This window comes from Pleurodeles waltl, chromosome 2_1, assembly GCF_031143425.1.
Source record: "Pleurodeles waltl isolate 20211129_DDA chromosome 2_1, aPleWal1.hap1.20221129, whole genome shotgun sequence".
NCBI lineage: Eukaryota > Metazoa > Chordata > Amphibia > Caudata > Salamandridae > Pleurodeles > Pleurodeles waltl.
Genome location: NC_090438.1, coordinates 888717653 through 888730282, shown reverse-complemented (window position 1 = coordinate 888730282; position 12630 = coordinate 888717653). Strand labels below are relative to the sequence as shown.

At 44.7% G+C, this 12630-nt stretch overlaps 1 protein-coding gene across 1 annotated transcript in view; it reads left to right on the top strand.

The window, feature by feature from the left end:
• Positions 1-12630, top strand: part of CARMIL1 (capping protein regulator and myosin 1 linker 1) — a 993695-nt gene that overhangs the window by 448322 nt on the left and 532743 nt on the right. Inside the window, exon 10 of the mRNA XM_069218803.1 lies at positions 3081-3169. Coding sequence (XP_069074904.1) covers positions 3081-3169 — 89 coding nt within the window. The remainder of the gene's footprint in view (positions 1-3080; positions 3170-12630) is intronic.

Here is a 12630-nt window from a genome sequence, read left to right as displayed (position 1 = left end):
CTTACAACGTTCTGTATCATGACACCATCAGGTTGGGCCAAAATTTTCCTTGGTTTTCTGGGACTATGTGGAGGCTGCCACCGAACATGGAGTCCCATTTTCTTCTTTTATGCTTGGTTGATTCATCTGTCCCTGTATTCCTCTGTGTATCATGAGGGTTTCAAGTCTTTCCATGAGGGTCGTCACACTTATTACCTCTTTGTTAGGAACAATCACAGTTCTAAAGTATTGAAATACTTCATCATATGCTTCATCTCTCACATTTATGTAGTGATCAGCGGTTTGAATGCTAGATGCATGGTCTTCCTCCTTTGGTTTAACCCTTGTATAGTTTGTATAACAAGATGAATGATAATGGGCTTCTGCAGCCACTATGTCCTTACTACAAGCTGCTAAGATCTTTGAATTGCAATTAATGGTTGCACACTCTTGAAGCCTTTTGTCCACTCTAAGCTCCGTCACCTTGGTAAATTTCTCACACGTTGATGTTCCCTTTTAGTATTTTATCTTTTCACAAAATAAACATTCTTCAGCATACACATTTGACTTTATTGATGTTAATCTGTTGAAGCGTTTACTTGTGCACTCACTCGTTCCAGCATCATCACTGACACCTCCTTCAGCTTTTCGCGAAATAGTCTCTTCATAGTAAACAGGTTCCTGCACTTCCTGTGGTAAAGTACTTAGGGAGCCATATTGCTTTCCACTTTTCTCGCAATATGTAACAGTGGAATGTGATTTCTTAATTGAGCTGCCTCTAACAAGGTTTTGACCATAAATTAATTATACACTGGGGATCAGAGGGACAGGATGTGCTTGTTTCAGTCTTCTTCATGATGCTGCACGGTCATTCACCACCAGCTCTGGAAAAAGCTATTAATTAAAAAATGTATACATTTTACTTGGTGTACATGATTATTACTATGATAATTATCAATTTATATTTTCACATTTACGGTTATTTGTAAAAATTACTAAAACATTTCCATTTGCATCAAGGTATCTTGGGAGTGGAGTAGTAACTCACAAAAGGCAGAGTTATGACTTGCTATCACATATTTTCCATCTCTAGGCATTCATACCTTGTCAATAAATCATATTAGACCCCGTTCTCCCAAGTGGTACCGATAACATCGTTGGCTCAAGGCCTAGACCTGCAGAGACCTCCCCTTGACTTACGGTCATTGCTACGTGGTTCTTATTGCCCCTGCATGCTTTTGGTTGTGTTGGTTGTTGGACCTCCTCCTCACCTAGTGCATTAAGACTCTAAAGATTTTGCACGCAATACATTACCTTTACAAGGAGTGGGCAAGAGCACCTGGAGTTTGATTGCTTTATTTATATTTTTTAAATGTGCTTTTTGGATCTATATACATATATATGAATGTGAGATGATTTCTCAAATATTATCTTACTGCAACTAATTGTAACGGAAACTCTTGTGAGCACTCTGCAACACTCTATGATGCAGGTATTGTACAAGATTTCCATGCTCAAAATGGCAAACGTCCTTCATCTTCCACTATTCTTATAAAAGGGACTCACATTTACTGAATTAAAAGCTCACAAGGCTTTCCATCACTGCATCCCTATCAAAGAAAAATACTCTGTATTCTGTAAACATCACTAAATGGATATCTCTTCTGGGGTTGTGTTCAGTTTGGCTGGAAGACCCTAAGCTAGTGGTTTCCAACCTTTTGTCTTCTGTGAACCCCCACTTTATCAATACAGGAACCCAGGTACCCCCACGGAACCATTGTTGGAATTCGGGTACCCCACACTGAGTCATTACTGAAAGCTGGGAACTGAATCTGTTAGAATTATTACATTTTATAAGCAGTCGTGGACCCCCTGAGGAGGCTTTGCGGGCACCCAGGGGCCCCGGACCACCGGTTGGGATCCACTGCTCTAAGCCATATATTTCCCAAAAACTGTCTTTCTTTAGTGTAGTCCACTCCAATATATTGTCGTCGTTCGGTAGGTTCCCATTTTTAGGGGAAATGGAATGATGACAGAGAGCAAAATAATCTAATTCATACCTTTATTGCACCTCTTGTGCTTGCATTCCTGGTCTCGTCTCAGTACCACGGAAGCTTCCAACCCCTTTATTGGTGGTTAGAGCACTGGCTCATTGTGTACTGAGATTGTATAATGAGCCTTCCACCTAAGGGTATACTGGTTTGTTTCCCGACCTTCGTTGTTGGTTGTTCTTTGTAGGATTCTTAAGTCAGGTTGGTGATCTGCGGAAAACTCCCAGTGAATGAGCTGTACCTGTTTGAGTATGCTCTGCATCACATAGTAATGCCCCACTAATTTAACATATTTGACAAAAAGGAAGTCGTGTGCCTCATTTTAGAGTGTAAGAACTAATAAGGCTTGTAAAGCACTCAACAACCTCTCCCTAACAAGGAAGAGTCTCCACTTCACAGCTTTCAAATTCAATGCTTGAGGGCAACAGTAAAAAACAATTGCAGTTACGTAAAAAAAAAATGTGTATCATGTTATTGACAGATGTAATAGTTCCTACAACCCACTATGGCGGTCCTCTAAAGTGAACATACAAACCTAATTTAAAAACTTAATTTACAAATGTTGAACTAGCTTGAGCCATGCAAGCTGTAAAACCATCAAAGTTTGATTACAATAAATTAAATTAGTTATTTGTTCATGTGATCAGTTTTGGGCGTTATACGCAACCTACTGGTTGTTTACATTGTCCTATGCAATCGGGAAGAATCCATTCATTTCACAAAATACTTAGATAGATCAGACGAGGTACTGTATGTACAAGTGGACATAGACAGCAAAAGAAAGAACAAGCACATCCAAGCATTGCAGGCTAAAAAACTAAAGTATTACTAGATATACTGCTGCTTCTCGTTGTGGCTAGGAAGACCTGTGTGAGCATTTTGGATTGGAAACGCCTGGTTCACTTGCCTTGTTCTGCCGTTTTAACATGCGAATGAGCAAATGTAAGAGTTTCACTGTTAGCAAATGTTAAATGCTAGTTGGTGTCATTTCTTGCAAAGCACTATTAGTAATCCGTAATTCTTGTGCACTGTCTTTTTCTTTCTTCGCAGTCAGCTGATGTCTGTGATCAGATTCTCAGAGTGGTGAACAGGTCCTGTCGATTGGAAGAACTGGTCCTAGAAAACGCAGGTCTTCGAATGTAAGGGCTTTTCAAATGTAACATGTTTTCCTAAACGTTACTAGAACATGCTTTTCCTCATGCACGAATAACATGGGCAGAGTAAAATTCTTTAAATCCTCCATTTCTCCCTGGATTAAAGAATAGCAACTCGATTTCTCCCTAGATTGCCCTCGCCCTCAATTGAGCTGCATATCACAGCTCAACCATCAACCTCTGTCAATGACACAGTTATGGCTTTTTTTCACTGAGGCCATTCTCTTGCTCTTTTTTGGGGTTCTGTCAGGAAAGACCTACCTTTGGTGTTCATTAAAGTTTGTCTCTTTTTTGCATCAGCAATGCATTTTGTGTCTTCATCATCTGACAATTTAAACCTGTTGGTGGTTTCTTTATTCCTAAAGTATACAAAACGTGATGGATGGAATGTTTGAATTAATCTCAGCCTCTGGTAATTACTTGAGGCTGAATTCCAGTCTGTCTTTATTTTTCTCACCATGTCACTTCAGTTTGGACCCAGTAATATGCAAATCAGTCTTGACCCTGCTCCAATGGGAACAGTCCATCCCGAACTGTCAGGCCAGATCCTCCCTGAACCACAATACAAGCAGCTAGGACCGGGTTCACCCTAGTTAGGGCTCATTAGCCAGGTATAACTTGATTCCAGTGCCACTGTGTGCACAGGACCCAATTCCGGGCATACCTGTCCCACTCAACGCAACACACTAAATTATACAAAAATGATGAATGAAATGCTTAAATTAAATTATAACTGGCTGCTGAGCCCACAACTTGGGCAATAATGGTCCTGGGTTGCTTGTTTTCTGGTTCAGGGAGGGCAACACTTGGCAGATCTGGCTGGACTGTTGCAATTGGAGCAGGTTCAAGACTGTTTTGCACATAGCTGGGTCCAAACTGAGATGGCATGGCGTGCAAAATAACAATAGACTGGGAGGAGGCCCTGAGTAATTACCAGTGGCTGAGATTAATGTAAGCATTCTATCTATCACTTTTTTGGTTCTATATCCCTGACACGTCCCTTGGACTGGGGGGTGGTTACTTAAATTGAAACCCTTTTTCAATAACTAAGAGCTCTTCAGCAGGCAACTCTGTTTTGGATAGGGATTACATTGCTATACCGAATCAACACGTGCCTCTCTGTAATTTCAGTTCCTCCTTTACATATCCCATATATAGTCTACCACATATATGTAAGGTTTTCATTTAAAGGAGTGGAAGATGGTATCAACGCTGTGCTTTCTGATTTGCAGACATAGGCACAAAGAACAGAAATGCTTTTACATACTTTCCTGGGGCGCAAAAAAGCATTATGAGCTAACTGACAGATAGAAAGTGTCTGCAAAATTAACCAGCTGGAGCAGTAGATCTGGGTAGGACACTTCTAATGGATCTGAGATGAAAGGTGTTGCAAATGCAACGCAGATACATATGGTGGAAATGGCATGCTTCGGGGTTGAAAAGAGGTGGGCAGTCATAAAAAGGAAAAAGTGATGCAAATAACATGAAGGGATGAAACTTTAGAAAGTACAGGACGTGCTAAGGCTGTATGAAGCCTTTATATAGAAGGCAATCTTATTGAGCTTGGGTCTTAGTGCACTGAGGGTATGGAAAGCAGCTTGTATACATGCTTGCTAAGTTACAGCACCTTTAATAAATCACTTTTATCCCACCCTCCTCAGGGTGTATCACACTTCCCACTTACCTTAGTTCTCAACTACTCCACTGCGGTGACATTCAGTGTGCTACAATTTAGGGTCTCATCATTTCTTGATTTAACTTTCTAAGCCAGTTTCCATTGCTCAAAGGTGTGATTTAGTCTCCAAAATGGTGGTCTCTGGTGCCTGGATAAGGATGTTGCTATTTTTTTTTTGATTGAGCGGTGCCCTCCTGGCAGCCCTTCAGCAATTCAGAATTGCACTTTTTCATCACCTTTTAGACTACTTAGAAATGTTAAAATTTCCAGAGACTTTTCCAGGATGGGAGTTAGAATTATAAATAAGTCTCCTGGACTATTTTGGGGGAAAGCTGCACTTTTGAGAAATTTTGAATTACTGGGTTCAGAATAGTAACTTTGCCTTCCAAGGGTTCCTCAAACCCTGTGTTGCCCTGAGGGCTCAACTGAAGGCAAGAAACTCCAGTGTGCTGGGAAAATAGGAGGTAAATTACAGCAATACTAGAGCTAAAAGCAGATGGTTTGGAAGCTAGCAAAGGGCTGCCACAGCAGTTGGCACCACCTGATTTAGCCGATTCTCTATAACAGACTTCCAAAACCGTATGTGAAAATAGATATAGTTACCCACCTAGTGCTGCCCATTGTGAGCCAAAGAACAACAATGGAAAGTGTGGGTAGTAGACTCTCAGTTGTACCAACAGTAGCAAACAATCCACATAAATGGATCTGGTGAGCATGGGGGCAAGAGAAGGAAGTGAAAAAGGTTGTAGCCCATTTTGGATAACAATTATAAAGAAGCAGAGGGCAAATGAGCATCTGAATTTCAGAGTCCTTGATGTATCCATTGTGCTTGTGCCCTGGAGCGAGGGCAAGATATGTGTAGGAGGCTAGCCTGGTTTGTAGTGGGTACCAAAGGTACTTACACCTTATACCAGGTCCAGTTATCCCTTATTGTGAAATGTAGTCAGTGTCTAGAAGCCAGGCTGTCTAGAGGTAGCTGTAGGCAGAGTAGCCAAGTCTGAACTAGGAGACATGCAAGCTCTTGCAATTCCACTGTAGTCACACAGTACTTACACACATGAAAGACAATACCCTGAGTTAAAAAAATAAAAGTACTTTATTTTAGTGACGCAAGGCCAAAAATACTTTGGAGACTATACTTCCTTAGAAGGTAAGTAAATCACACAATATATACACTAGTAACCAAAAACAGGTAAGTACACAGTAAGAAAACAGTGCAGATAGTGTAAATCACAATAGGTTGCAATGGGCCTAGGAGGAACACAAACCATATACTAAAATAGTGGAATGCGAAAGTCGGTTTCCCACATAGGCAAGTGTAGTGTGTAGAGGGGCACTGGGAGTTTAAGAAAACACCAAAGGTAAGTAATAGACCCCACCTCAGCGCCCAGGAAAGCAGGAGTAAAATACAGCAAGTTTTTTAAAACACACTAGTAGTCATGATAGAAGATAGTGCAAGAACCAGAAGAGTCGGCAAGACACCAACAATGGATTCTTGGACCTGAAGAACTGTGGAAGAAGGGGACCAAGCCCAAGAAGCACTGAAGAGTCCAGGGAGAACAGGAACCCCTGCTAACCCGGATGAAGACGCAAAAGGAAAACCATTCATAAGAAGACAAAGTCAGTATTGCACCAAAGAAGATAGATGCGGGGTCCTGGTTGGTGCATAAGATGTCCCACGCCGGATGGATGAATCCAGTCTGGTTTGCGTTGCTGGATTCCACCAACAAGCTTTGGTACATGCAAAGGTCTCAGTTAGTGGAAAATGGCGCTACCCGGGACCAGGAGAGACTTGGTGGCCTCTCCCTAGGAGGGGGAGACAGAGGGAGGCTCTCAGCAACTCAGAGAGTCCTCAGAACACCAGGCAGCGCGCACAGGAGTCCCACAGCACTGGGACAAAGAAGGTGCAAATGGAGGCCCACGCAGCACGACACAAAGGATTCCCACACCGCTGAAAACTACTCAGGGACTGTGCGTACCAGGATGGAGAGCTGGGGGACTAAGCTGCGCTGTGTATGAAGAACTTCTTGGAAGGTCGCACATAAGCCTTGGCAACTGCAAGTCATGCGGTGCACGGGGTAGTGTCTTGTGTGGGGAGGCAAGCTCTTACCTCCACCAAAGTTGGACAGCTGGACGTTGGGACTGCCGGAGTCAATTTAGTCTACCACCCATGTTGCTGGATCCACGCGTCTCATCTGGAGAGGGGACCTAAGCCACCGGTAGTCACTTCAGAAAAGTGCCTGCTGAAGCAGGGAAGTGACTCCGTCACTCCACAGGAGACTCCTTCGGTTCTTCTGGTGCAGGCTGAAGACAGGCAGTCCTCGGTGGATGCACGACCTGGAAACTGTTGCAGTTACTGACAGGAGCTGAAGTTACAATGTTGCAGAAGTCATCTTAGCTTCTTTGTTGCAGTTTTGTAAAGTTCCTGGAGCAGTCAGCGGTTGATCCGTTGGTAGAAGATGAAGTAAAGGATGCAGAGGATTCCTGCTGGACTCTTGCTATCTAAATCTGATGAAACACCCAGAGGAGAGACCCTAAATAGTCCTGAGAGGGGGATTGGTCACCTAACCAGGTAAGTACCTATCAGGAGAGATCTGTGACCTCACCTGCTGGCACTGGCCGTTCAGATGCTCCCAGAGTGCCCCACCACCTTGGAATCCAATATGGCAAAACCCAGGGACACTCTGGAGGAGCTCTGGACACCACCCCTGGGGAGGTGATGGACAGGGGAGTGGTCACTCAATTTCATTTGTTCAGTTTCACACCAGAGCAGGGACTGGGGGTCCCTGAATGGGTGTAGACTGGATTATGCAAGGAAGGCACCATCTGTGCCCTTCAAAGCATTTCCAGAGGCTCTGGGAGGATCCCCTTCCCATGCCTGTACCACCTATTTCCAAAGGGAGAGGGTGTAACACCCCTCTCCTAAAGGAAGTGCTTTGTTCTGCCTTCCTGGGATTGAGCTGCTCAAACCCCAGGAGGGCAGAAGCCTATCTGTGAGGTGGCAGCAGTGGTGGCTGTCTGGAAAACCTCAGAAGGCTGGTATGGCAGTACTTGGGGTCCACTGTGGAGCCCCCAGAGTGCATGGGATTGTGCAACCAACACTGGAATCAGCATTGGGGTACAATTCCCTTACGTAGCCATATTTGGAGATACCATTGTGAAGCTGGACATAGGTATTGACCTATGCCCAGTGCACACTTAAAATGGCGTCCCCGCCCCCACTCATGAAGTCCGGGAAAATGGACCTGGATGACGTGGGGGCACCTCTTCTAGTGCAGGGGTGCCCTCACACACAGGTACTTTGCACCCAGCCTTCAAGGTTGGAAGACCTGATATATAGGTGACATATAAGTGACTTGGTGCAGTGAAAATGGCTGTAAAATAGTGCATGCACAACTTCACACAGGCTGCAAAGGCAGTCCTGTAGAAGCCTTTGCATGGGCTCCCTATGGGTGGCAAAAGAAATGCTGCAGCCCACAGGGATCCCCTTGATCCCCAATGCCCTGGGTACCTAGGTATCATATACTAGGGACTTATAAGGGAGGTTCAGTATGCCAATTTGGGATGAAATACTTGATTGCCATTATGTAGGGACACATTTGGAACCAGAGGGAGCATGAGCACTGGGGTCCTGGTTAGCAGGACTCCAGTGACCCAGAAAAGCATACTGACAAAAATAGTGGAACATACTGACAAGTAGGCCACAAACCATAAGCACTGGTGTCCTGGCTAGCAGGATCCCAGTGACACAGTCAAAGCACACTGACAAACAGGCCAAAAATGGGGGTAACCATGCTAGCAAGAGGCAACTTTCTCACAATATGTATAAAAAGCATTCTTTGGAGAAATGACCTGGTGTTGGGAGGAGGAAGTTAGTATTAACCCAGGAAGTTCAGGTGGAGTCTTTAAAATGGCTATCTCAACCCACTGGTTATCATCAAAATTAAATGTTCAAAGATCTAGATTGTGTCACTTTATCCATCACTTACCTTAGTCTGTCTAACGAAGGCCCAAGACAGGGGGGCTGCCTATTTCTCTAAAACTGAAACCGTATGTGAGTCAATCACCATAAATGGTTCTGACACTATCCCTTGAAAGATAAAAAGTTAAACGTTGGCATGGTTAAAGAGATAAAGTGGGCCCCAGTTTGGTCCTGGTCACTGTTTTTGGAAAATTAAAGAAAATTTACATCATAATGTCACAATTGGTGACCAGCAAATCCACAGGTTGAGATAGCCAGCTATTTGAATTTTTATCTACCTTCAATAATGTTATTTATTTGTGTATCTACCTTCAATAATGTTATAGCTGTACAGTTACATAACATATACATAAGAGCCAAGAAAAAGAATACATTACGGCCTACAGCTAAGGAGGGTGTAATGGTGATATGGCCCAACCCAAATAGTCCCTTTGGAAAGAGCAGCATTCTGACACTTTTTAATGCTCAAATGTGGATGCAAGATCCAGGGGAAGGTTTTGCCACTGGACTCCTCCAGGTCATGGAAAACCAGGTGCAACTTGATCAGAATGGGTTTGTTTCGGGTAGGAGCACTCCATCGATATGGAGAAGGCGTTTAATATGCTGGGCTGAGATTATTTGTTCCAAGTGATACAGGCAACACAATTTGGTTCTGGGATACTGGCTTGAATTTCACTTCCTTTCACTGAGCCTGTGGCATGTTTTAAATTTGAAGGAGTGTTTCTATACCCTGGTGGCTGTTGCCTCTCACCGCTAATGTTTGCCTTAGAAATGGAGCCATTGGCATGTTACATGCAGAAGAAGGGGGTCTCACATAGGATAAACGTAGCTAGGGAATGACATACCATCTCTCCGTATGTATTTGATATATTGCTATATTTGGGGGTGCTGGGACTGGACTGGGATTTGTGATGGAAAAACTTACTGCGTTAGGAGAGATGTTAAACCTAATTGTAAATTCAGACAAATGATGCCTCTACCTCCTGTTGTCTCTAGATACGTGGGAGCTGGATGTCCTGCTGTACTTGGGCCTTGGTCTCAAGGGTGCCACTTTCTGATGCTTAGGGGTTGAAGTTTACTACCGATATGATGGAGTTACATTTGTTTATATCAGGAAGACAATGAAAAGCTTGGTCTCCTGAAAGTGGCTACATCTCTCAGTGAAGGGCAGAGTAGCCCTATCTAAAATACGGCACTCCAGCAGCTCCTTCATTTTTTTAATAACATTTCAGTGCTCACTCAAGATTGATACTTAAAGAATGAAACACCATACTGAGACATCTAGTTTGGGAAAGAGGTAAGTGCAGAGTGGCCATTCACAAGTTACGACCTCCGACTGCCAGGGATGGCTTTGTTACGCAAGACTTTGAGGCTTTTACATAGCAGCACTGCTCCCCTGGATGGTTGACTGAAGGGTTCCAGCATGTTCTGCAGGAAATTAATATATGCAAAAAGATATTGGTAGTGGGAAGATGCTGAAGGTGCTGTTTGAGCTTGAACAGCATTTACTCCAGATGATTTAAATAGCACAATATTGCTGTGGCATGTGCTTTCACAATACATTATTCTGGACCATGGTGAGAGGTTCACATACAGGGGATCTGTCTATGAATGGGGCTGTGTTAAACTTTGCCAGCCTTAGACAGAAATGTGATATCCCCTGAGTCAACTTCTGACACAGAGTTCACTCACAAAGGCGGTATGGCTAATTTGGGGACTCAGCCACTGAACCACAGGGTGCTTAATCCAAGAGAAGTGAGGAAACTCTTAACCTGATTGTATTGTGCAATAAGGGATAATGAGCAGGTAAACTTGGAGAGGGTAAAATTGAATTTGGAGGAGGCATGACCAAGACGTCATGATCTACTACCTGTCTACATTAAGCAGCATCAAATCATCAGCATTGGGCGACCTGAAGTTTGCCTGACACTCCCAGGGGCCCGGAGGTGCCGCCACAGCAAGAAAACAACAGTCCCCGAGCCGAGACCAACCCGTCGCGCTAATTAGGCAGAAAACAGTTGCGGAGAGCTCAGCCTAAGGCTGGGCACGCTTGAACAGCGAGGGTGGGCCTGTGCCCCTGGTCCTGTCCGGACCGAACAGAGGTTCCTGGAGTGTGTCTCTTGCTCCTGGTAGACTCTAGCTCCTTGGCAGCCTGATGTGGGGGTGCTGAGGCACGGGCCCAGGGTTGAGGGCCCTGCTCCAAAGGACTTGGGGATGGGGAGACATGCGCTCCTCCTCCGGCTTAGCCTTGCCTCTGCGATAGCGTACGAAGCAGTGCCGCACATTACGTTCCCAGGACTCCAGGTGAGCAAACTTTATGGCACATGGCCACGCCCAGACCCCTCACTCCATTGCAATGCTCCCAAGCCACCGGCGAGAGCAAGTCGGAGGTGGAGTCGGTGAGCCCGGGTGGCGAAGAACGTTGCAAGTCACAATACAAGGTTTTGGGCAATACCGAGGCCCTAACGAAGGAGTGGTGGTGGCCTCAGCGGAACCCCTGGTGGGAAAAGAGACACTCAGGACCTTTTGCCTTGGACTAATGCTCTCATAACACAGGGCTGTTTTGGCATGCCCAGGATAGCAAGATTGATGCACGATCGAACAGATTATATCACTGTCAAATCAGACTGTCACCCTATGGACGTCCAATAGATGGAAGAGGTTGCTGAATGCCTACCATAGTGGATTGTTAGGCCTGATTTGCTCCCGCGGCCCCCTTTGTACACTGAGTGAGGAGGGTCTCGCATCTCCTGATACCCCACTCTGTGGGTACTGCACGTGGAAGATGCTACACTCATCACCTCTGCTCCCGCTAAGGGTACGAACGACCATTAGGCGTACAAGGTCAACCACAACCCTGACTACAGCAAACATGGGAAAAACAAAGCTGCCGCTCCTCAGCGGCCCAAACAAAGATAGACCAATATCCTACTGCCCCACCGGTAGAGTAAGGAACCATAAGTAATAGGAGAAGTCAGGGTGGATGTCACACTACTGCCCCAGGATCTCTGGAGTGCCACAGCCCGAATTACAGAAGCTTTAACTCGCCTCTCTGAGGTTGAAGATGAGGTGAAGACCCTCAAGACTCAAGTAACGACTCCTATGACACGTACTTCTGAACTGCACCGCCGGGCCAAAGATGCAGAGAACCACTTAAGACGCAACAACATCCACATTATTGGCATACTCAAAAATGGAGAAAAACAACGAATGATGGAGTTCATTGAGAGCTGGATCAGATCATGGATGCTGCAGGCTCGCCTGTTGCAATGGTTTTGCAATCAAGAGGGCCCACCATGCACTGACGGTGAAGCCCCACCCCCCCCCCGGGCGCATCCAAAGCCAGTAATAGTGCGATTCCTGAACTTTAGAGACAGAGACACAGTCCTTCAGGAGGCTCAAACTCAAACAGACCTGTGGTGTAAAGAGGCCAAGGTCCTCCTCTTTCCTGATTACATTAGGGAGATCCAACAGCAATGCAGGTCATATCTGGACGTCCAACAGAAATTGAGGGCGATATGAGTGCCATATTCCCAAGGACATTAACTCAAGCAGTGACACTAATTTGTCCCAAAGCGCCATCATTTAATATTTAACACTTAACATTGACCCGCTAATGTTACACAGGGGCTACACCTTGTTGATTGACTGTGACCTATTATGCCATGGTTGATTATCTGATTAAGAGAATCCAATAATATGGAGGGGTCGCTGCGACACGATAACCTACTCTATTTTTTTTTTTTTTTTTTCGTTAAGAGTTTTATAGCGGGTACCTATATGGTGACA